The sequence below is a fragment of the Anolis sagrei genome, chromosome 1, assembly GCF_037176765.1.
Source record: "Anolis sagrei isolate rAnoSag1 chromosome 1, rAnoSag1.mat, whole genome shotgun sequence".
In the NCBI taxonomy this organism is placed as follows: Eukaryota; Metazoa; Chordata; class Lepidosauria; order Squamata; family Dactyloidae; genus Anolis; species Anolis sagrei.
In genome coordinates, this window is record NC_090021.1 from 30,800,961 (window position 1) to 30,827,411 (window position 26,451).

Below are 26,451 nucleotides of genomic sequence, written 5' to 3' on the forward strand. Positions count from 1 at the left end.
TGGGAGAAGCAACTGGCCTTTCTTTACCAGAAAAAGGGCCACCCTAGGGAACTGGTGGATCAAGGACCATATGGAGTCAAAACAATTTTATTTGTATTGATTTATTTATATTCTTCTTTTCTCTCTCAAAGCATCACTATCCCTGTTCTAACTACAGTATATACTCATGTATCAAACTGACCTTATATATATCGAGAGCAAGTTTGGGAATCCAAATTATGGATTTTGATATGAACCCATGGGTAAGTCAGGTGTCATTCCACATTGAGGGGAATTCATCAATGCCACCTCCGCTGCCCCTGGCTGCATCCATCATTTCCCTTCCCATGCATTCAAAAAGACCAGAAATGGTGCCATGGTGGAGAAAGTAAACTCTTGCCTTTTGCCACTCTACTCAGAAGAGGCAATGTTTTCTTTATTGATAAAAGTTAAGGTGCTGTGCCCACACAGACCTGCAGATGTTGACTCTTTTTGGTTGGTTTTTTGGCAAACATTTCTAGAATTATACATGAATGTATAGGACAGTTACAGGTGAAATACAAGCATTCCCGAAAATAATTCCTGTCTAGTGTTCTTCTGATCAAGAGGTGTTGAAACACAGGAAGGAAGGAAGGAAGGAAGGAAGGAAGGAAGGAAGGAAGGAAGGAAGGAAGGAAGTTGTTCTAGCTAACCATCAAAGAGCTATAAAAACTTTTGTAATTTAACTTCTTTCCTTTTAAAATGGATCCCACAGATTTATTTACTATATTATAAGTCAGGGATGGATAATTTTTTTTCAAAGGTTACCATCTATCAAGGGGCCACATGACAGATCAGAGGATGGGTCACACTTTTTTCTTTTTCTGCTTCCAGTACTATATTATGTTTTCCTTCACATATTTGCACGTGTAATACTAATGAAGAGAGTTTCTTTTTCACTTCTAAAATCTAACAATTTTACATGCTTGTTGGTTAAATATATTTGGACAATAGCTTTCTCTCAGATAATGAGGATGAACATCTTCTGCTCTCTGATTCTAACATATATTGATTTTGATGTATGCTGGAAATTGGTAAGTTATAGAATATACTGTTTGGAAAATGCATCAAAAATATTAACTGTGACATGAAATGTCCTATTTTATGAAATTAATTAACAAAATGATTGCAAGAAGTACATTACTTGAAACTGGCCACAGCTTCTATTACAGTTTCCATTCCAGTCTCTTTGTTTTCCTAAAGAATTGGGGAAGAAACAGAAAATCAGGTATCACCACATATGCAACCAGCTACCTTTTCCCTAATACATTTCTTAAAATTCTCATATCTATAGCATCAATGAAATATATCAGTCTCTCTAATAAACTTGCTGTCTACCTTAATTAAGAATATAAGTAGAGCAAGTAGTGGTGAGACACTATAATCTCTGCTCTAGTTTCCTATATTCTTCTACTTCACCGGTAACCAATTTGGTTGCTATATTTTAAATCAGCTTGAATTTCTGAACTTGGTGCATTGCAAAAGTCCAACCTTGGGTTACCTGTGGATGCACTACCATCTTCACTACCATCTTCTGGTCCTCCCAAACTAGGGAAGGGCACAGCTGGCATATCAACCAAATCTGGTCGTAAGCACTCCTGACCATCCTATCTACCTGGGCTGAGATACAGGAACACTCCCAAGCTGTGAACACAATCTTTCAGGGGAGTGTAACCCCATCCAGAACTGGCTGACACACCTCCATCCCCAGATTAGGACTCTTGATGGTGAGCACTTCTGTTTTGCCTGGATTCAGTTTCAATTTGTTTTTCCTCATCAATCCCATTACCTCCTCCAAGTAGTCATTCAGAGAGGACATTCTACCCTTAGCTGAGGTTGTTTTTGAAGGCATGAAGAAATATATTTGGGTATCATCAGGATATTGATAACACCCCACCCCAAGTCTATGGATGATCTCTCCCAGATGTTTCATGTAAATATTAGAAAGCACTGGAGATAGAATGGCTTTTTTGAGGAGCAACTATCCCCAAGCACCACCATCTGGAACCTGCCTGGGAGTTATGACTGGAACTACTGTAGTGCAGTGCCTCTGATTCCCAGCCCCTCCAGGAGTTCCAGAAGGATATCATGGTTGATGAAAGTCACTGAGAGGTCTAGAATCACCAACAGGGACACACACCCTTTCTCAATGTTAAGATGGAGATAATCTACTAAAGCGACCATAGCAGTCTCAACTTTGTTATCATGCTCTGAAGCCAGTTTGAAATGAGTCAAGGAAGTGTGTATCATCCAAGACTGCCTGGAGTTGGAGGGCATCTGCCTTCTCAATCACCTTGCCCAAAAATGAAGGTTAGAGAATGGTTTGTAATTATTATGGTCTATGGTATCCAGGGAGGGCTTTTTCAGCAGTTTCTTTTAGAGAGATACGTTAATAATTTGTTGTATTTGAGATCAAATTGCATCTTCTCCCTGGACAACCAGGAAGATCTGCAGGGACCAAGAAAGCAGGTTGTCCTCCTTGCTTGCCCCAGCAGCTTGTCCACATCAACAGTATTCACCAATTGAAACTGATCCAGTGTAATCCCACTCACAGAGTTGATGGACACCTCATTGTTGGCTTCTGCTCCAATTATACATATAAGTCAGCTCTTATGTGAGATATTTTATCTGCAAAACGGTTATTCAAAGCATCACAGTGAGCTACTGAAACTTCTAACAATAGGTCCGGAGGGAACGGTACCTGAGTTAAACCTCTCACCACTCTAAACAGCTCAGCTGCACATGAATTCACAGAAGCAATGCTTTCTTCACTGGACATATTGCCACAATATAGGAACAAAGGTGCACTCTATTCCGTATCGTGTCACATAAGACACAAAATTGTTATTTACTTTTTACCATAAAAATAAACTTCTTTCCACCTCTACTAAATATTTCATTTACAAAAGCCTTCCTGTAACATTTAATATTATATTGAATATGTTTCTAATAAGACTCACATCTTCTGGCAAAGCTTTTACTAATTCACTGTGTGCCATGGGTCTGATGCTCAACTGGTGGATAATTTCTCTCTTGATTTCATCTGTAGCACTGACTTGACCAACACCAGGAATAAATCTCTCACCTGTCAAGGAAATGAAGTTACAGAAAGCTTCGATTAGTTTTATTGATCATTCATGTATTTTTAATGGAGAACAAACAAAGGTAATCACTTTGTGCTATTCCTTGTTCTGTATGGAACACTAATACACTCTCTGTATGTTATATTATATAACATTCATTTCGCATGGCAAGAGGCATGTGCAATATGAGTGATTTCCCAAATTCAAAAGAACAAATCACTTGTACATTCTCCTCCTTTCAGTCCAAATACAGATATAAAGAAATAAAGCCAAACATGTTCTACAAATAACAGGACCTTTAACCCCACTCAGTTCATAATACTGTAAGTGCAAACTTACCAACAATTATGATAATTAGGTACAACATTTCTTCAATAAGTGTATTATTTTGCTGAACCACATCCTGAAAGGAAAATAATTGCATACATTCAAAAAAATGTTCTACTTTTTTTTTAAAAAAAAATCTTTTTACTGTTGTTATAAATCACAACACTTAAGATAAACTACCTTAATTGTCCATTAGATGCATTTCAAAGATTTGAAATTGAATTTTCAAGAGCTCATAACATACCTTATTGGAATTTTCAGAACTGAATCTTTTACCATAATCTGGAGTACTAAATATTGAATAAAGTTCAAAGCGACTCAGCATTATCATGAGAAAGTGGTTTGGATCCATCATGGATGCACCTGTCTAAAGAAAAATGACATTTATTTGTTTATGTATGTTTTTTATTTGTTTGTTACTCTCTTGCCTAACCAGGAAAAAACAAGTCATCTACCTGCTCTTCATAACCAGATACGCTGCGTTGTTTAGAACAGGGGTCCTCAAACTAAGGCCCGAGGGCCGAATACGGCCCTCCAAGGTCATTTACCCGGCCCTCGCTCAGGGTCAACCTAAGTCTGAAACAACGTGAAAACACACAACAACAGCAACAACAACAACAACAGTGCTATCTCATCAGCCAAAAGCAGGCCCACATTTCCCATTGAAATACTAATAAGCTTATATTTGTTAAAATTATTCATTTTAATTATTGTATTGTTTTAAAGTGTTCTTTGCACTACAACTAAGATATGTGCAGTGTGCATAGGAATTCATTCATGTTTTTTTCAAATTATAATCCGGCCCTCCAACAGTTTGAGTGACTGTGACATGGCCCTCTGTTTAAAAAGTTTGAGGACCCCTGGTTTAGCGTATTAATATTTAAATTTGTGTTTTAATTTTAAAAAACCATTTTACAGCTTTGTTTAGGATGCAGCAATAGACTTCTTGCTCACAGTTCCAGTTCATGTTTTCCAGGGTAACACCCATAAAAAAAAGAAATTAACAAGCTAAATGAATGCTTTTCAAAGTCTTATTTTTCAAAAATAATAGTTATATTTTGATCTTTATCAAATATATGGCTTTTTCATAATACAAATATGGTGGCTACCTTAGGAAATGAACAAAATAAGTAGCTTTTCCCCCCAAACTGTACAAGCAGACTTGTCTTAGATATAGACATGGCAAGGGAACAAGTCCTAGAAAACCAAATACTTCCTGCATAAAAATTAGTGGGAAAGTTTTACTGCAGCATAAGATCTCATTTCCCGGAACCAAACAGGAAAAATACAGGTTGGGCATCCATTATATAATTCTGAAATCCAAAATATTGCAGAAATCCAAATTGCTCACATGAGTGACTGAGACAGGGACACTTTTGCTTTTTGATGGTTCAATGTACACAAACTTTGCTTCAAGCACAACATTATTAAAAATATTTGTCCGAATTACCTTCAGGCTAAGTGTATAAGGTGTATATTAAAACTAAATGGATTTCATGTTTATACTTGGGTCCCTTCCCCAAGTTAATTCATTATGTATATGTAAATATTCCAAAACCCAGAAAAATCTGAAATCCAAAACCCTTCTATTCTGAAACATTTAGGGTAAGGACACTCAACCTTTATACACAAGATTATAGAACAATACCAAATGGGAACCTTCAGATCCCTGAACAGTCAAGACTTATTTTTAATTCAAAGAAATATTAATATAGAAGAAATGTGTTTCTTAAAAAAAAACTATCACATTACTGATGTTTTAAGGTATAAAACCATGCGGAGCTCACAGGAAAGAATATCGAAATATAAATATCTATAAATGGTATTAAACAATATTACCTGAAGCATTACTATGTCCTTATCGAACATTTCTCTTCTACATTTCACATTATGATAGTAGTATATCTGTTCAAGGAAAAGTTTTGCGTTATTTGATAAAGGAGTTATTGAACATGTCACATAATAAAGAAAAATTAACACATTCAAAAATATTATAAAAGTTGGAAAACTGAATCTTCAAGTCTGAGGAGCCTAATAAAATAACTGGAAAAAATGCAGGTGCATTATTGCCAAGCTGTTGTACAATAATGAGTTGTTGTAATAGCTTAGCCCAATAATCTATCAGAATGTACATTATTTATTTATTTCCCGCATTTATACACCACTCTTCTCAACCCGAGGGAAACTCAGAGCAGTTTACAGATTGGTCAGTTCAGTGCCACAATTGGAATACAAAATATACAAAATACAACACATTAAACATCAACAAAATAAAGCATACAAACACATAAACTGTTAAAAGCTGTTAAAACCATATCCTTCATGTTGCTACATATCAATTATGTGCTGCACTATTCCCAAATGCCTGATCCAAGAGCCAGGTCTTAACTTCTGTTCTAAAGACAAGGATGGAAGGAGCCAATAATAAACCTTCATTTCAGGACAAATGTAACAATTGCCATTTAAGCTGCCAACTCTTATTTTTAAAATATATATATTTAAAATAAATTAATTTATTATCTTTAAACATATTACATAAATCCCACTACTGAAACACCTAGTGAAAATTTACAAAGTGAGAGAACATCACCCTTCCTGACTACTGACATAAATGACAATAATTATTAATTTAACAAGATGTTGTTATTAATGTAACAATGTTGGGATCATGAAAAAATTGGCAAGGTGGACTCTGCAGAAAATGCTTCAGCTGTACTCCACAAAAAGAAAAATCAACCTGTTTAGCAAGCCTTGCAAATGCTGCTTAATTATCAGTAAATGCTTGATTTTATACCTATATAATTTTATTATATACCTATACACCTGGGATCACATAAAATTTCTTGAGTGGAAAAGGGTCAGAAGTGGAAAAAGTTTTAAGAAGCCCTGATCTAGGTTGCCTACCTACTTCTCCAGGACAATTAATTCTACAAGGTTAAGTATCTCAAACTTCCTTGTGACTCTCAGCTTCACAGAAGAAGGGTGATAATAAATAATAAAGGTAGGAAGCAGCCAAGCTTTGAAGCTGAAAGGCTACTCAATGCTAATCAAGGTGATCAATTGCAACATTCACACTTGCCTCAAACAGACAAGAGTTCTTTCTCCCACCCTGGGCATTCCACAGATATAAACCCCACTTGCCTAGATTCCAACAAATCTCACAACCTCTGAGGATGCCTGCCATACATGTGGGTGAAATGTCAGGAGAGAATACTTCTAGAACATGGACATACACTCTGGAAAACTCACAGGAATAATAAATGCTTGTACTTACTTGGTTAACAAGTGAAAACCCGTTTCTCCTCCACATCCCAGCATGTACCTGGGCACACAGAACTAGACATCGCAATGGATGTTCTATCAGCACAGGTGGGCTAAGCTCACTCTGCATTAATTGAACACAGAACAGAAAGAAGCCTTAAATATTTCATACATGTTAAGCACTTAAAATGGCATGAATCCGACTGCACGTATGGGGAAAGGGAGAAAGTATTTAGATTTAGAATTCATTTTCTATCATTCTCTGGCTTTTAGCACTACTTGCTCATATATATGAAAATACATAGCAACAATTTCTTTTCTTTAACCACTGTTAGACTTTACATACAATCACACATCAACAACCCAAACATAACTGTTGGTTGCTCAGGCTTTGGTGCATAAGAGATTCAAGGTGCCATGTTCCATCAAGCAGGTGATAGAGACAAAAACATTGTACGCATTATATTAGCAACAAGGAAACAGTAATAGTGAAGAAGAATACTTGAGTTAACGTGGAAGCTTAAATCTTGGCCTACTACACTGTTCACAGTTGCAGAGAATGGTGCCTCATGTGCCAGTGCTGACCTCCATTCCAAAATGTGGGTACACCTCAATCTGAACAATGTTATATCATGTTTTTCTGTAAGCTTATGTTTGTATATTTGTCTGCCTACAAGTGTCTTGCTGACTGATTATGATCCCATAGATTTCATAGGGTTTTCTCAGGTAGAGAATATTCAAAAGTGCATTTGTCAGTTCCTTTCTTTAAAATAAAGCCTACACTGCCATTGACCCTGCTAAGATTCCTATATCAGACAAGATCTTGCTCTTTTAGTGTATTCAGGCCAACTGGAATAGAAAATGAGTTTAAAAATGTTTAGGTATTACACCTGCACCATGTAGACCACAGCTGAGAACAATTCTCTATTCTTTCCATCCTCTATACTTGTTTTAATTTGCTTCTAATTACTGTATTTTAGTATTCATATAAATTAACACTGAGTTTATAGTATGGTATAGTATGGTATATAGCGATTCCAGCCATGAAAGCCTTTGACAATACATGGTATATAGTGTTAGGCCTATTTTTTAAAAGTAACTCTCAAGTAACCAAAAACGACATTTTCCAGGCATCTACAAAAGTGCCAATCAACTGAGAATCTACTGTATTATTTTTCTCATACATAAAGGAGTTTTATCAGGAAAAATGCAATCATAGATGTAAAATAAACTGAGCATTACCTACCATCGGCAGCTGTTCTGGAAATTTGTATGCCACTTCACTTTTACTCAAAAGCACATGCAAACCTATATAAATAACAATAATGTATTTTGCAGTTACAAAGTATGTGAATTTATCACCATATATGATATGATCAACAGTGGAAAAATTATGACATTCCAATACTGTTTATTATCTGGAGCGGAAGGCATACTTCATTTTATTGGGGGGAGGGGGTTAAAGGAGGAAAACAATTTTCCCCGTTTTCACTGGTTATTCCCCCTTCCCCTTCCCATGTCATAAATAGAATAGAGCAAACCTTAATTTAGCCACACACTAAGCACTATATTGATATCTAGGCATACCGTGCTGTAGCCTCCCATCATTTTACAGATTCTCAGGCTCTTCCTCAACACTTATTTGAGCTGTTTACCATTTTATACAAGTGATATCATTTTACTATGCCATTGTATATAATGGAACTTAAGTATCCACATATTTTGATATCCAAGAATAAAACCCCACCAGATAAGGAGGGGCCTACTGCAACATTCTTATGAGCAGCAAAATGTACTGCTTCTTTAGAAAAGAAGAACTAAACTTATTTTTGTGAATTTCTCATATGATGTGAGGAAGCAGCTACAATTACCACTGCAGATAAGACACAACTTTGTTTCTAAATTTACCCCACATGCTTATCAGAGCATTTGAATGTTTGATTCACTACCGATGAAAATTAACTTGTTTTTAGACCCATCAGTCCTTTACTCCGGGATCAAATACAGGACATAAGCCACATGTGCAGTCTATCATGTTTCAACAAGTCACATTTTTACAGCTTGCTTGTGAATATAACAAAATAGAGTTTGCCAGGGGCCTGTTAGGGCAAAACACATAACTGGTTTGTTCTGTACTGTATGAAGTGTGCCATCTTAGTTTCTTCCTCAGCTATTCTGTAAACAACAACCACCAAACTCTGGCACAATATATCAACAATGTCTGCCTCAATAAAAATAAGTCTGTCCAAATCTTCTCAGCAAACACAGTCTGTGAGACTGTCCCAGCAGCTTATACTCATGCACAAACTTTGCAATGTTCATTAAAAATATTCAGAGCAGAGTTCACTTGAGTACGAAATAAACATGATGATAGTCATAAGACATGATTCTACATGCAACAGTTAGAAAACTATGTCTGGACCTTTTTTGCTTGTATTAACTATTTATTTAAAAAACTCAGCATATAATCAAGCAGTTTAATCCTTACCTGCAAGCAATCGAGAAACTGGGAGATGAATGCTAACTTTTTCCTGAGAGACACAGTATCGAATAGTGTCAACTGTGTGTCCACACATATTGAGATCAATAGGTTGCTCTCCATTGGTAAAACCACTGTGGCACTGCATCAATGTAGTCAGACATTTCTTATATGCTTCAATGAGCACTTTTTCCTATACAATTTGAAAAGAAAGTTTTGAAACACCATAACAAATATAGCACATATTTTATTCAAAGCATATGAACTGAAAAATCATCTCAAAATAAAACTTTCTCCCAATTTATTGTGTACATTTAAAAGTAAAAGAAGCAGAAAAAAATTCATTCATCAGTGCTATTCCATGAATGGCTGCACAAATGTAAATGGAAGAAATGAGCAACAAAAGATTTAAAGCAGAATCTGTAGTTAAGTAGGGAGAACTGTAAACCTGAAGATCCTATAACCTGAGATAGCAAAGGAATAATGTCATTTTAACTGGAATGCCTATCTCTGGTATTCCTCGTGACCCAGAATATGACCATTCTCTGTCCTCAAGAAAGATCTCTGGGAGAAGTTGAATGTATTCCAGAAAGAAGAGAAACAGGACCCCCTGGAGATGGGGTTAAAGGGACCCTTATCAGAAGTAAGAATTCTTTCTTATCCAGGTTTAACAAAGAGTAATCTTAGCTCTAGCCCTTCCCTCTTTTCACAGAGGAACAGGAAGGTAGTGGTGGTGGATGGAAGCAATTTGTGAGAGATGGAATAGAGAGAAAGCTCTAGTTCTCTTAGATGTGGAGTAGTATGTTGACAGGTGTCACAGCTATTTAAGCTCATTAGCAACCATGGGAGAAAGTTGCTTTAGTTATGAATCCTGTATTTAAAAACTCTAAAATCAGCACAATTAATAAAGTGCAGAACTCAAAAAGCAAGAGAATTCCAGACAAAAATCAACCTGGGCCAGCTAATATCTCCCAACAAAGGATTGCCCCAGGCAGCAACTAGCCAAGCTTTGAAACTGCAAGGCCATTAAATGCTAATCAATTGCAACATTCACACCTGCCTCAAGCAGAAAAAGTTCTTTCTCCCACCCTGGACATTCCATAGATATATAAACCTCCCTAGTCTAGTTTCCAACAGGCCCCTCAACCTCTGAGGATGCCTGCCATAGATGTAGGGGAAATATCAAGAGAGAATGTTTCTGGAACATGGCCATACAGCCCAGAAAACACACAGCAACCCAGTGATTCCGGTCATGAAAGCCTTTGACAACATCAACTTAACATCATTGTGTATTAGGAATTTGACAGATCACTCTGCTCCAATGTTTCACACATAAAATCACTATATTTGAAAACATCTGGTTTATTGGTACCGATACAATTGTTTAGAAAATTTAATTAATGAAAACGTGATAATATTTGAATGAGATTTCACTTACATCTAAAGCACACCAGTCCTGCATCATTGCAATGACATGTGTTAATTTCATCTGCAATGTAAACGCTGCTTCCCATTCTGGCTCCATTTCAATATGCTGCCCAACTTGACGTGTTATTGGATCCATTCCCTAGAAACACAGGAGAAATTTGATAGCAGTGTAAGGTCAGCAAATTCTACCTAGTAGTTGCTTCTTAAGGTTGCAGCCTGCAGTTATGAACTGCTTACCCTGTTTTCATGGAAGGATTCAAATACTACTTAATCTTTAGCAATTTCGTAAACTTCAGCTGCTGTCAATTCTGGCTGTACTCACTAAGTGTATTTCCTACCCCAGCCAATAGAAAGAATTTGTCCTACCGAAATTGAGGTGGGAAAAGTAAAGGACTAAAACTACACATTATCATTACTCTCTAATAGTAACAGTTAACAATAAAACACTGCAAAAAAAATCGGAAATCTGATTTAAATATGAAGAGCTATGAACACTATGCCATTTGTTTTTCAATAGGAAATACAGCATCATAAGGAAAAATAACCTACCTGCATACATTTCAGCAACTCTAAGAAGACATCAAATCCTTCCAGAAATTTTTCTCTCAAATCATCTGACCAATCAACTGGCTTGCTTATTAACACATACCTAAACAGAACAGAAATAAGTTGGTAAGATAGTTTATACCTATGTAGAAATGTTTTGATTGCTTGTTTTGAGACATACTTACTTTAAATCCAGAATCAGACTTTGGACCCGCCGAAATTTAAAAGCCTGTAATGCAGTATACCGTTCAAATTGAAACCTGCCCTGAATATCTCGATGTCGTAAATGGTCCATAAATGTCGAAATGATAGTAGTCATAAGGTTCTCTTCTATTATTAACACTCGAGCCTATATCAAAATACATTAAAATGTTTGTTTCAATGTCTGTGCTAACCAAAATAAGAGTCATAAACAACAGAGGAATAATCAATAAAATAATCTGTATACGCCTTATGTATTTATATTTCTGCACCACAAGTAATCTGGATATGACACAGCCACCTATTGAATGAGAAATCACCTGGGAATCCCATGTGCACCAACCCCTGGATCTATGTCTCCATCTTCTATGTTTTATTACAATTTTACTTTTAATGACTGACAGAAATAAGTGTACCGCCGATTAATACAGGAGACTCAAAAACAATTATACTAAGTCCATAATCTGTTTTATTTATTATTATTTATTAGATGCACTTATTGACCGCCATTCTCAGCCCTTACGGGCGACTCATGGCGGTGTACAGTACACATAAAAAGACAGTTACAGAGGCCAGTATCAACAACATATGACTATACAACAAATACAAACTACATAAAAATCCGCTTCGTCTCTTAGTAGAATCATAGCCAGTCTCATTTTCCTTGTACCATTCCAGTTCTCATTACCGTAATGTTGTTGCTTAGCACTTAATTAAATGCCCTCTCGAACAGCCAGGTCTTAAGGCTTTTTCAAAAGGACATGAGGGAGGGCGCCTGTCTGATGTGTGCCGGGAGAGTGTTCCACAGCCGGGGGGCCACCACCGAGAAGGCCCTCTCCCTCGTCCCCGCCAGCCGTGCCTGTGATGCAGGCGGGATCGAGAGAAGGGCCTCCCCAGACGATCTCAAGGTCCTCGTGGGCTCGTAGGCCAAGATGCTTTTTGCTTTTCTTCGTTCGCTCCTGATTGTAGAGGTATATCTAATATAGTCAATATAACTGTTTACAACTCAACAGGGATATATTTAATATTCTTCTAAAGAGAAAAGGATTGTGACACATTACTAAGTGGAGAACAACTGTTAAAGTTGTTAAAACATTACCTGCCTTTATCCACAGTCTAACACACTTTGATCATTTAGTTCCTAAATTCAATTCTTTACATGAAGAGTTGGTTTTCTTCATGCTTTTTTCCAGTTTTTTTCCCCTGTGTCAGGAGCAACTTAAGAAGCTGCAAGTCGCATCTCGTGTGAGAGAATTGGCTGTCTGCAAGGATGTTGCCCAGGGGACGCGCTGGATGTTTTACCATCCTATGGGAGGCTTCTCTCATGTAACTGACTGAGAAGCTGGAGCTGACAGCCAGGAGCTCACCCTGCTACCCAGACTCGAACCACAGACCTTTCGGTCAGCAGTCCTGCCGGCACAAGGGTTTAACCCATTGCATCACCGGGGGCTCCTTTTTTCCAGTTGTTTAGTTACCTTCATTGAAACTTTACGATAACTTTGAATAGTTATTTTATTTCTCCAGCCCTGTAACTCTAGTCCAGTTTTATAATCACAAAATTAAAGTTCTATAATACATGCAGAGTTAAATTCTTTTTGGTAAGTATTTGGGGTTGCCTCTGAAGACTGTTCAGAAAGTTCAAGTTGTCCAACGGGCAGCAGCCAGGTTTCTATCTGGAGCGACTCACAGGCAGCATATAACTCCTCTGTTGAATCTGCTCAACTGGCAGCCGGTTTGTTACTGAGCACAATTCAAAGTGCTGGCTTTAGCCTATAAATTCCTAAATGGTACAGGTACAGTTTACCTATCTGAACGTATCTCCCTCTATGAACCAGTTAGAGAAGATCCCATTGGCTAAGAAGATCCTGCTCTCAGTCCCACCGCTCTTGCAGGTGCAACTGGTGGGAATGAGAGACAAGGCCTTATCGGTGGTGCTGCCTCAGCTGTGGAACTCTCCACCCAAAGAGATCAGATTGGCCTCCTCCCTCCTGACATTCAGGAAATTACTCAAAACATGGCTTTTAAAGCAAGCATTTGGAGAGTGAGATGAAGAAGTCAAAATAACTTTGGGATTGTGCAATGTCCAAAGTTTTAGGTTATGCTGTTTATGGTTGATGTTTTATAGTTAACCGATTTTAATTTATTATTATATGCTATTTTAGTTATGTTCTGTATTTTATACTTTGTGAGGCACTGAATTTTGCCATTTACTTTGGGGTAGAGAAAAGCAGTATATAAATGACATAAATAAATAAAGAATACATTTTAGGCTTCATGAACAGTTACTATTTTTGACTGTTAGTACAGTTCTTATATGAGAAGTTTCTCACACATTCCTGGCATTGAAGTCACAACAGTGCAAATATTAAAAGGACCCTAATTTACTGATTTTTAAAGCTTGTCCACCCTACTTCTTCAGGTCACTGATGATGTTTATTTATATCTCGCCTTTTCTCTCCACAAAGGAGACTCAAGGCAGCTTACATTAAAAGCATTTCAATAACATTTAAAATCCAAAAATATACAAACATTAAAACAGAATTAAACATCAATGGTATTAAGAAAGGAACAGTTAAAATCCTTAAAGCTGATTAAAATATATTTAATTACATATTCTTATATGCTTAATTAAATGCTAACATCATATATTTAATTAAATACTAACATTATATTTAATTATATATTAATATTATTTAGTTATATATTAATATTATGATTCTATAATTCAATGTGTCCATTGTGTGCTGCAGCAAACGTACAATGGATAAAAGTGTTTATCTGGCTGCCAATCTTAACTTGGAGTATGGCTGCTGGGAATCTTCTGGGGATAGATATTCAGCTATGAAGCATTCCCCCAGCTTAGATTTAATAAAAGTGATGGTAGTTTTCTAGTATAATATATAAGTAATACTAGGATCCTCCCTTCCCTTCTTCTATTGGTTTGCCCCACTGCTGCTTTTAGATTGTAAACTCCATGGGGGCTGGGATTTGTATTTTTTTAAAGGAAATACTGTAATACGTCACACCATTTGGTGCTTCTGTATAAATCATCAATGCAATATTAGTAAAAAATCTAAATGGGATTCAAGAGCAAACAGAGGATTTTGTTCAACATTTTAAGTACTTACAAGTGAAGGCACTGTGAATATCTGTACTGAGAGGTCAGCAATTGAGTACTCTCTGTCGTGGTCATCTTTCACATAATCATTCTGCAAGCGCTCATAATTCTAATAAGAAGGAGGCAAAAAAGGCAAAAGGTGCCAGCTATCAGTTTTGAAAAAAAAGGCAGCACTACTCACCAGAGTAGGTACAGTGAAGAGCTGAACAGAGAGAGCAGTCACCGACACTGGCCGCTCGTGATCGTCCTCCATAAAATCTCTCTGCAAGTGCCGATAATTCTAAACAACAAGGGGAAATTCACCTCTAATCCGCACTGAGCAGTTGTTTTGTTTAAATTTAATGCTTCTGGTGGGAAAATCCTGTGCAAGAACTGCATTAGCGCATAAAGAGCGAAAAGCAAACTTGCAATATCATTATAATTTTAACAGGCCAATTGTAAGGCACAGTTAAGGTAGCAAGAGCTATTTGGATCAAAAAAAAAAAAGAGGAGGCGAATTAAGAATGCTAGCAATATTGTTATTAGATTGAGCCAATATTTACAGACCATTTCTGAGAAGCAATGCAAAGTGGATTTTTTTGCTATTTTTAATTCCATGGATGACTGCCCATTATTATTAGATATGCTTTAAGGTTTAGGTTCCTGTAATTATACAGGAACCTAAATTGTCACATTACATTATATTCCAAAAATTCTGGAGTCTAATATAAAGCTCCTCCAACAGCGCTCCATGAAGTTCTCACTCCACAGTTTTCAGAAAAAGTTACCACGCATAAACTACCACATATCATAGAATCTAAAGAGCACACCATTTTTGAAACTTCAATTCTAGCAAAAAAGAATTTTCTTATAATATTTTTAGATGTTCCTATGCATGCACAGTACCTTTTTTGTTTACTTCAATGTGGCTTTCTAGTGCAATCTTTCCTGTGGGGTGAGGAGGGTGTATGAAGAAACCCACAAGTCATCTGTCTGTATAAGTCTGCAAAGCTTAAGTCTATGCGCCTTTTGGGTAAGCAGTGGAAGCAGGAAGTGGGGCCTAGCAAAAATACTAGTAAATAGATATCTGGCTGAGGCAAAAAGGTAAGGGCATGGTAAGACCTTTACCTTTACCTTAATGTGCAGTAAGTGCTCCAATGAAAAGGGGCTGCTATATCGATATCAACACTGAGGCTAGCTGCAGATGCATATAATTATCTCTACTGTACATGTAGATCTTCCGACATAGCATTAAGTCAGCAAGGAGTCATGGCTCATGCAGTAATGCCATAAGAAGCTTTTATATAAGGTCAATATTGTTTAGTTTCACCACTGTGTTTCCCATTCAACATGTCCAAATTTGCACTCTACAGTATGATCCATTAGATGTTTAAAAAATTACTCACTCTTGCAAACCGGATAGCAAAAAGTTTCTTGTACTTCAAATCCATAAGTAAACTGCTCATGAATAACTGATGGTATACACTTCTAGCTCCTGTATTTTAAAAAAACACACACACACAAACATGCATCAATATCAATTGTACTATGACAACAACCTGACACAGAAAGGGGGTGGGTTAACTTTCTCATGTGCCCCACATGGACTTGTCATAAATATCACAAGAATCCTTGAAGCCATGAAGAGACTTATGGTTCAAATCTTATTTCCATAAGACACAGTAATGAAACTCATTGAATAACCTTTGTCTTCAATACCATTTACTCAGAAATAGCTTCTCATATTGGCAAAGGGAGTTTACAACCCATTCTCTGTTAGCCTTACAGCTGTTTTCCCCAGAACAGCAGATTCTTAAACCAACAATATTATGACAAGTTGGACATCGTTTATCCAGAATTCTGAAATCCAAAATACTTCAAAATCTGAAATTGTCCACATGCATGGTTGAGACAGTGACTTTACATTCTTGATGGTTTAAACATGCTATCATTTCATATGAAACATGTTTCAAACATGGTGTAGAAAACTACCTTCAGGCTCAGTGTCTAAGGTGGATAGAACATAAATGATTTTAGTGTTTAGACCTGGGTCTCATCACATTATGTATGTATGTTCAAATATGGTTATTCCTAAATCTGAAAAAATCCAAAATATTTTAGTCCCAAACCTTTCAGACAAAGGATACTCAAATTGTACCGCAAATTAGAGTTGCAAATTATTGGTTTTGTTAACAGTTGTGGTAGCCATATCTGAATGTCATGCGATTCCCTTGTTTCATGTAATTATATTCCTTTTTATAATGCCCTCTTTCAAGTCTGCAGTAAAGCAGTAGTAGACAAATCAAAAGGGAAATGGGGAATTACCTATGGGCATCTAAAATCAATGACCTCTCTCTTCCGAGCTGCTTTATTCTTTGCTATTTATCTGGGACTGTTCAAGCAAATGTGAGGAAAAAGAAGCTTCTGTCTGCAGAACTGTGCCTCAAGTGGCTTTATTTATTTTTAATAAATAAAAAAGACAAGCAGCAATAACCCACCTTTCCAAAGTTTGGAATCAGATAGCATCAATTTATCCACAAGAGAAGAATTTTCTCCTTCTGGTCCTTCCTGCAAACCAACTTGACACAATATTCTTCGAAGGCCATCTAATTAAAAACAAAATGCAACCAAAGTTGAAAAGAAGGAACCAGTTTGCTTCAATAAACAGATTTGTACCTTTGATATTTAAACACCAGATCTAAAAAGGCCTAGCCACAGTGCTATTCTAATAGTATACTCTATTTTTCAAAAATTGGGTATTTCTGTCCCTCAGATAACTTTTTGATACTATTTTTGTAAACGGACTCATATTTAATAATCTTTATAAGAAAGTAAAGATTTCCCCTGACATTAAGTCTAGTCGTGTCTGATCTGGGAGGTGGTGTGCATCTCCATTTCTAAGCCGAAGAGCTGGCATCACCCTTAGACACCTCCAAGGTCATGTGGCCAGCATAACTGCATGGAGTGCCGTTACCTTCCTGCAAAAACAGTACCTATTGCTCTACTGATATTTGCATGCTTTCAAACTGCTAGGTTGGCAGAAGCTGGGCCTAGCAGTAGGAGCTCAGCCCAGTCCCCGGGTTTCTATGAGTAAGGAGAAGTGTAGAGTCTTGAAATACATTTTCTGTAGCACTTAAATGCTTATTATGGCACCAAAAAAGCTTGCAATAACATTCCAAGGTGATACTGAACCAAATTTCCTATCATTGTCAACCATATTGGGTGGGGCTGGTGGGATGCTGATGTTTGTAGGAGAGCAGCAAAATGATGTAGCATGTAATATTTTTTCCATTTTTATGCCGAGAAAAACGCTGGGCCAAATGAAATGTGAAGCAGGAGTGACATGATTGCCTTTCCCAAAATATTTTTCAATCAAAATATGCATCTCCAGATATACCTAAGTTTTGAATGATGCCACAAAAATGAGACACAAGAGTGAGATGATTCTCATGTTCCTCCTGTACCAACCTGATGCAAATCATATACATACAAGCAACTACTATGTAAAGAAGAGGAAAATGAGAGATTATTGTGACCATATGCTTTCTGCTTCATTACTAATAGTAACTGAGGGAGAGGCCCAATTTCCAATGAGGAATCGGTAAAGAGGAAATTGATCCCTTCAAAATTTTCTGCAACTCCTAGGAATACTAAGTATGCTTGCACCAATCACGGATCTCACCCACAACACAAGTAAATTGGATTTTACATTTCAACAAAAATCCCCATAATGATTGTGAGTATATTTTTGTATACTAATATCCTACTCGCAAGACCATGAAAATTTTGAAGCTATGTGAGAACAAAATGCTGCTGCCCAGAGATTCTGCCATTCAGGCAGAATCCCATTCTATGCCTGGAACATGGTTCTCTGCTTTCAATAATAGAAGTTTCCCTTCATGATTAGAATGCATTTTAAACTACTGTACCTGAATATCCAATAATATTTCCCAGCCATGTTAGAAGCTTCAAGCCAAAGCTCTGATGTGCAACAATAGATGAATGCATAACTTGAACTTTCAGAGGCTTAGTCTGCCGACTGGTATTTCTCTTAAGAATAGGAAAAGAAAGAGGGAAACTATTAATAGAGTGTCAAAATAGCACTTTTTATATAAGTGGAAAAAACATGAATATCTCATCTCAGCCACCCCCTGCGTGCTAGAGACTCTTTTCTTACCTTCCCACACAAAGTCTCAGTGAGATTTTAAATCCCTTTCTGAATGATCCAGCTCCTTGTCTTATCTCCTTCTAGTGGTAGATTTAAACCCCTTTCTCAACAATCCATCTCCTTGGCTCTGTCCTTCTGCTACCCTTTGTCTGTCCTTCCATGACTGGCAAAAAGTGCCAGCCTTTCCCTCCATTCATACCTTCCCATCACAAAAACTAAACTGGAATTTTCTCCAACTATCTATCTAAAATATCAGACTTTAGCCCCCTTTCCAATGGGTCACCTCTAAATCTATGAAAGAGAAACTCATAACGGGGGGGGGGGGGCAAGGGGACAGGACTGTACATTGTTACTTGAAATACAATTACAAAAAATAAAGACAAGCTGGAATAGTGAAATAGCAATTTATCCCTAAACTAAGGGAAATGAAACAATGTGAACTTACCACTATCACTGATTTGGCTTGGTCACAGTACTGGAAATCTCCATAGCGAACTGACCTCCGGCCCTGTTACACAATTACATTGTTATTAACACATTAAAAACTGAAATATAACTTGAAACCATCCATTTCAATGGTACACTAAAGAAAGAATAATTTATGCAATCTAATTAATATCTACCCAGGAGAAAGTTCCACTGAATTCCATGGGACTAGATTGAAGTCTTAAGTCAACTAAATTGCTCACCCTTAAATTTGCTACTTTAACTACCCACAGAGAATATAACAGAACATATAACAACATTAATTACATTGTTACTAGTGTCTATTAAATATATCATTGACTGAAAATGTGTATACCCTGTTCAACAATACAGCTGAATTCTGTATTCCAACAGAGAGCAATGCTTTAAGTATTTAAATACTTTTAAGTTCTATCATTATAAATGCAGTAACATAATCTGTAGAAAAGGGAACTGTGAAATTCCTAAGAAATCTCAAAATATCCATAGCTTCATAAGAAACACATGCCACTATGACGCTACCAAATATTTATGTAAGTGCTGCACACTAATCTAAATGACAAAAGCAAAGGATGACAACTAAAGATGGCAGCAGCCATTCATCTCTTCTCACTCTCTGGTTCAATTTATACTATCTTCAGTATATCACAATTGCTAACGTTTTTGTTTGGTCATCTCAGCAAATGGGATCAAGGACTGGGAAGAGATGAAGAGCTATTGTTCTCACCAACAAATGAAGAAGCTTCTAACAGCTACACAAAAATAAGTTAGGAGAAGCATTACTTATTTGAATCAAGAGAATCTTTCATAAAAGCTAATTCAAAGACTTTAAAAAGAGTACTAGAGGAGTTTTTTTTAGTTCATGTATGTATTGCTAAAGGTCACAACATCTGCTGATGATAACGTAGTCTGTACGCATTCAGAAGAAGACCTACAAGCCACTCTAAACACCTTTTGCAGAAACATACAAGAAGCTCAGCCTCTCACTGAACATTGAGAAAACCAAAGTGCTCTTCCAGCAGCCAATCCCACTACAATGCCAGAAATACAGCTTAATAGTGTAACATTGGAAAATGTTGACCATTCCCGCTATTTTGGAAACCACCACTCTACAAAAGTCAACATTGACACTGAAATACAACACCGGCTGAGCTCTGCAAGTGCAGCATTTTTCTGAATGAAGCGTAGAGTGTTTGAGGACATCCATAGGGATACCAAGGTGCTTGTTTATAAAACTACTGTTCTCCCAACTCTGTTACATGCCTGCGAAACAAGGACTGTCTGCAGACGTCACACTCAACTCCTAGAACGATTCCATCAGCCTTGCCTCCAAAAAATCCTGCAAATCTCTTAGGAGGACAGGCAGAAAAATGCCAGCATGCTGGAAGAAACAAAGACCACCTGCATTGAAGCAATGGTCCTCTGCCATCAACTCCGCTGGACCAGCCACGTTGTCCAAATGCCCAATCACCGTCTCCCAAAGCAGTTAATAGAATCATAGAATCATAGAGTTAGAAGAGACCTCATGTGCCAGCCAGTCCAACCCCCTGGCAAGAAGTAGGAAAATTGCATCCAAAGCACCCCTGACAGATGGCCACCCAGCCTCTGTTTCAAAGCTTCCAAAGAAGGAGCCTCCACCACACTCCAGGGCAGAGAGTTCCACTGCTGAATGGCTCTCATAGTCAGGAAGGAAACAGTTATTATACTCCAAACTTAAGAACAGAAAACAGACAGTTGGTGGACAGGAAAAGAGATTTAAAGATGGGCTTAAAGCTAACCTTAAAAACTGTGGCATAGACACCAAGAACTGGGAAGCCCTGGTCCTTGAGCGCTCTAACTGGAGGTCAGCTGTGACCAGCAGTGCTGCAGAATTCAAAGAAGCACGAATGGAGAGCAAAAGAGAGAAATATGCCAAGAGGAAAGTGTGTCAAGCCAACCCTGACCGGGACCACCTCCACCTGGAAAACGGATGCCCTCACTGTGGAAGAACATGCAGTTCAAGAATAGGGCTCCACAGTCACCTACATACCCATCGCCAAGACTTAGAAAGCCATCATACTCGGACAACGAGTAAGTAATTGCTAAAGCTAATATAGGCGTATAAGATATGTTTAGGCAATTCCTTTAATTAAAAAACAAGGATGAATAACTACTGAAAAAGTTGGGTCTTCGTCATACTAATTCCACTACATTCTTGTTCCAGTTTTCTTTCTGGCATTTTTATATAGTATATTTCAGTAGTAGCAGCCACATTTTTTTCTGTATCAACTTTCAGAGATACGAAATGATCACACTGCTTTCTGTAATGATAAAGCTGGGGAACTGACCCACTTTTGTTTTTGAAAGCTTCTTTTGTCTATTACCAGAGGCTAGATGAACTTGGGGAATACCATTAGAAAAAGAGCAACGTGATAACATTCTAAAGAGAATGTTTTCCGAAAGAGACAAGGATAACACCTTTCAAACTAATGCCAAATAATCATAAGCAAGAAAGAAAATTGGCAAACGTCCTTACTTTCACACCATTATTTGGAAAACAAGGGAGGATGACAACAAAACTGCTGTAACATATTTTTAGAAAAGAGAAAGCTAATTATAGCAATTAATTGTAAAGCAATGAACAATGTTCTTTGGAAACTACCTCGCCTTATTTTATTTCTGATCAATCATCACAAAAAGGGCTCATTCATAATCAAGTTGAAACCATTTGTATCTGCAACTTTAAAAGAAGTCTAAGGTGTTACTTACATCTCTGTCCACAGTTGTTGCAAAACCAATGGCCTCCTTTTGTGTACAATTGACAGCTTTTTGAAGAGTGTAAATAACCTGTTCATACGTGTGAACTTCATCATTAAAAAGCATACAGTAGTATGTATCAGTCATTTTGCTGTGAAAACAATATTACAAATAACAAATGTTATTTAAAATCAATCAAGTTGTCATTGACATCACTTTATTGCAATTATATGGATCTTTATGTGCTGTATTAGACACAAACTTTACTTAACACACTCTATTCATTAGTAGAGTCCATCACTATTTTTATTGGCTTTTTATCTGTACATGTAAATTTCATCTTTAAAAAACCTGCATGTTTCCTACAATAACATGTCTATAATTTTCCTTTGAGGTTAAAAGTTCTGCCTTCAGTTTTTCCAAATTACCAGCTGGGTCATATAAAAAATCTACTTACCATATATATTCATGAAAAAGTCAACCTCTTTTAAAATTTAAGGACAGGTTTTGGGGCAAAAATTATGGATTTTGCTTCGACCCATGAATAAGTTAATGGTAAAATATCTAAATGTCCTTTGGGTGGGATGGAAGTCTGGATGATGAGGCTGGAAGGCCACATGTCGGGAGGGATTGGATGGTGTCTTCCTTCCTGGCAGAAGGGGTTGAACTGGATGGACCTTGGGGTTTCTCCCAATTCTTTAAGGTGTTATGATAGATATTTTGAACAGTCTGAATGGCCATCTGTTGGGAAGGATTGTATGGTGTATTCCTTCCTGGCAGAAGGGAGGTTAGACTGGATGTCCCTCTAGGAGTCTTTGATTCTATTATTATTACTGTTGTTGTTGTTATTATCATTATTATTAAGCAGACTAGATGGCCATCTGACAGGAGTGGTCAGATTGTGCCTTCCTTCCAAGCAGAAGGGGATTGGACTTGGGATCTCCTCCAACTCTAGGATTCTATGATTCCATGATAGGTATTTTTAACAGACTACGGATGGTCATCTGGCAGAAGGATATGATTGTGCCTTCCTTCCTGGCAGAAGGTGGTTGGACTGAATGGCCCTTGGTGTCTCTTCCAATTTTCTGATTCTATATGTATTTTTAACGGTCTAAATGGCCATCTGTTGGGAGGGATTGGATGGTGCAACACAGAATTGATATGCAGCAACATAAAGGATGACCACAGTTTTTAGCTTTATGGTTTTAACAGATTTTAACAGTCTATGTATTTGTAAATTTATTCTGTTGGTGTCTTAACGTGTTGTTGTTTATTCTGTAGATGTCTTAATATATTGTATTTTATCTATTTTATATTGTAAAGTGGCACTGAAGTGGTCAATCTGTAAGCCACTCTGAGTCCCCCTCAAGATGAGAAGAGTGGGGTATAAAGATGGAAACTAAAAGTTAGAGATATATAATAAACAAATCTTATTAAAATGTGTCCTGGGAATATACTTAGGAAAAGCTAAAGAGAAGGAAAGGATCTATTTATCTAAGAGATTACCATGGAAGGCTTAATTGGCTCTGCAGACTGTGACACATGAAAACCAGGTAATATGCTTTCGATAACATCTCCAAGATCTAGCAGACACAACCATCACAATAGTCTGATCAAGTAAATCTTTGGAGTGGGGAGATTAAGTCAAAAAGTCTTTCAGCCAAGGTCAGTAATGGAAATAACTCCTTAAAAGAAAAGGTAAATGATAATATAATCATTTCCCATCCTGTGCTTGAGAGTAATACTGGGCATGTCTTGTCAGAACTAGGTACCATTGAGTCCAATGTGATTTAGTCTCCAACAAGTATGCTTAGGAGTGCAATGTAATATTTTCATCAAGTACGTATAGAACCGAGAAGAAAAAGTGAAACCAGCCATATGTGGCCCTGAGCCTCTATAATTTCTATCCAAGGACACCTGCAAACAACTCCCAATGATCCCTTCATTTTCAAACATAAATAAACCTAAATTGCACCCAGAAGTGACTTGGCATCAATTAAAATGCATCCAAATAAAATAATAAAATTTGCAGGGGAGGGGAATAGAGCTAAATTGTCCCCACCTTCCACCCTCATCCATCACAGTGATTCTCAACCTGTGGGCTCCCAGGTGTTTTGGCCTACAGCTCCCAGAAATCCCAGCCAATTTACCAAGCTGTTAGAATGTCTGGGAGTTGAAGACCAAAACATCTGGGGATCCACAGGTTGAGAACCACTGATCTAGAAGAAACTAAACATATTTGAGTCCTACCTATAGAAATTCAGCAAGAGCTAAATGCTTCAGTGGAGCTGTACATATTATCATGATGAGAATTAGAACACCATTAGCAACTTAATGAAAAAGTCCATGCCAGCCTTAAAAGCCCAAACAGGAATCAAACAGGAATTGTACTTACGCTGTCTCTAAACCTGGTGGCACTTCATTTTCTTTGTCCCATGTTAATATATCTACAGCATACTGAAACATGATAGCGAAAATATTATAAACCCTTGCTATCATGTCGTCTGACAAGTGCACAAGAGGATCCTAAAATAAGACAAAGGAAAAATGTTACAGTGAGAACAGATTATATTGTTTGTTTACTACTGCAAAGAAAGCCTAAAAGACATTGTTAAACTTTATATATGTATAGCTGTTGATGAGACACACGTTTTTAAATATTTTTAAGACTCAGTCATTGCCTCAATTTTAAACTCACAATTTGACCCTATGAATTTTTATGGAATGTTAACTTTAATTGCCCTTCAACCTCAATTGCCCAACATCAGTTAAGATGAAACAGGCCACAGTATAGAAGTAAAAATGTAAGATGTAAATACATATTAAAAGAAAAAATAATAAATTAAAAGACAACAGGAAAAAAGTGAAGGTTGCAAAGATTCCTTTGCGTCCCACTGCTCTTAATCTTCATTAATTGAAACCTGCTTACATCTAGAACTCATGCTCAAATACCTGGAATATATTTTCTCTCTGTAATGTTGTAATTCCATGGTTCTGGGGAAGGTCTGTCAGGGGGCAGAGGGAAAATTAGATCTCTTCTCAGAGGATGGGAAATTAACGATGCCATTCTGGAGGCAGGGATCTAAGTTTGCATGACAGGTTCACACCCTAAAATAACAAACCTAATAAAATCCCTCTTACTCTCAAGTTTTGAAGTGTAAATTATGTTCTGTGGTGACGTGGGTAGGCCAAGACTTATTCTCTATGTTTCCTCACTCCATATTGCTACCTCGGTATCGGCAATACAACATTCCGAAAAGCAGCAGATTGTTACCTCCTCTTCTTCAGTTTCTGAAGTGTTATGTTCATGTTTCTGACAGCAAGGACCTTCTTTCCACGCTTCTGTGTCACCACAGTCACAGAAACCTCCACCACCAGATGTTGTCATCTAAAGTGTGATGTTAAAAATATAAGACCAGAAAAATCAGATTATCAAGTGAAAATCCAGACAAAGGCTGGTGAATTAATAGATTTAACAGACATTCCTGAGATTTCAGTGTAGAATATCACATATAACACATACTGAAAGTTAAATGACTACTGTGGAAGATTTTTTTGGCAACAAGAATTCAAATTTATACCCATGGGAGAAAGATTACATGATGAAATTATTTGTTTATATATACATGTCCTGTCCTATCCTATCTGATTTGTTGTCTATCCACTCCTTTGGGCTTCAAGCAACACTACCATTTGCCAAAATACATGATCCTATGACATATACATATCATATCTAAAATAATGCCTCAAAGCCATACCTTACACCTCTTGCTCCCAGCCTTGACCTTTTATAATGGCTGACGCTTGCTGCCCCAGTGCCAAAGAAGCAGTCATAATAAGGTCAAAGTCTAAATGGATAAATAAATACTAAGAACTGTATCAGGCAAGTTAATCCTTGTTTTTTCAAACCCTCTAATTTGCTTTCTTCTCTAAAAAAAAGATGTTGCAGATCTATTCCAGTTTCAAGCCTTTACTTGTGTTATGAGTCCATTGGAGGCGATAGAATTTGTCTTCCATTTATTGCTGAAGTTGACAGCTAGACAAAAGAGTTAACACAACCCAAAGCAAGATGGTGATCTTAAGGATGGTGGTCTATGAGTTTCCCCACCTTATTCAATAATTAGACTCTCAAAAATTCCTTCCTCTGGCACTAACACAAGGCTTCAAAAGCCTAATTGCAGTGAGGCAGGGCTACACTAGGGAAGGGATGATTAACACATTTCTCCCCATATTTTCTAATCTCTCTACAGAAAAGTCCTCCTGTATCTTCGGGAATTCATGCTGTCTGAAAATAGGAAGGTTCTTCTCAAGTTTATTTTTATGACAGAAAGCAGACACCTTTGTAGATAGATTTTGAACGTGTGTGAAGGAGCTATGTATATGAGTGAACAACAGAGAATTGGCCGATTTTTTTTCATATCTGAGTGTGCATTGAGTTGTTTGGGGCTACATGCCCCTAGTCTTATACTAACCCTGTATCGATGTTCTCTGTGAACACTTCCCAAAAAACATTCCATGCATAAGACACATGTTGGATCAACTGCACAATCCCTGTGAAGAGATAAGTGAATAAAACAGAAAACATGGGATAATACAATAGCTGAATATACAAAGTGTAATAAAATATCATCCAATACACTAT

At 37.2% G+C, this 26,451-nt stretch overlaps 1 protein-coding gene across 4 annotated transcripts in view; it reads right to left on the reverse strand.

Moving 5' to 3' along the window:
- Nucleotides 1-26,451, reverse strand: part of UBR2 (ubiquitin protein ligase E3 component n-recognin 2) — a 67,251-nt gene that overhangs the window by 31,569 nt on the left and 9,231 nt on the right. For 2 of the 4 annotated variants that reach the window (XM_060754362.2, XM_060754364.2), the window contains exons 3-22: nt 26,282-26,360; nt 25,084-25,197; nt 24,205-24,335; nt 21,822-21,960; nt 19,054-19,116; nt 18,370-18,490; nt 16,939-17,046; nt 15,847-15,935; nt 14,472-14,570; nt 11,328-11,491; nt 11,146-11,245; nt 10,607-10,735; nt 9,178-9,361; nt 7,936-7,997; nt 6,703-6,813; nt 5,268-5,333; nt 3,673-3,795; nt 3,441-3,504; nt 2,979-3,103; nt 1,163-1,215 (exon numbers count right to left, since the gene is read on the reverse strand). In XM_060754362.2, the coding sequence (XP_060610345.2) occupies nt 1,163-1,215; nt 2,979-3,103; nt 3,441-3,504; nt 3,673-3,795; nt 5,268-5,333; nt 6,703-6,813; nt 7,936-7,997; nt 9,178-9,361; nt 10,607-10,735; nt 11,146-11,245; nt 11,328-11,491; nt 14,472-14,570; nt 15,847-15,935; nt 16,939-17,046; nt 18,370-18,490; nt 19,054-19,116; nt 21,822-21,960; nt 24,205-24,335; nt 25,084-25,197; nt 26,282-26,360 (2,124 nt within the window). Of the gene's footprint in view, nt 1-1,162; nt 1,216-2,978; nt 3,104-3,440; nt 3,505-3,672; nt 3,796-5,267; nt 5,334-6,702; nt 6,814-7,935; nt 7,998-9,177; nt 9,362-10,606; nt 10,736-11,145; nt 11,246-11,327; nt 11,492-14,471; nt 14,571-14,642; nt 14,742-15,846; nt 15,936-16,938; nt 17,047-18,369; nt 18,491-19,053; nt 19,117-21,821; nt 21,961-24,204; nt 24,336-25,083; nt 25,198-26,281; nt 26,361-26,451 lie in introns of all 4 variants that reach the window. The other 2 variants (XM_060754365.2, XM_060754363.2) reach the window with 1 other exon arrangement.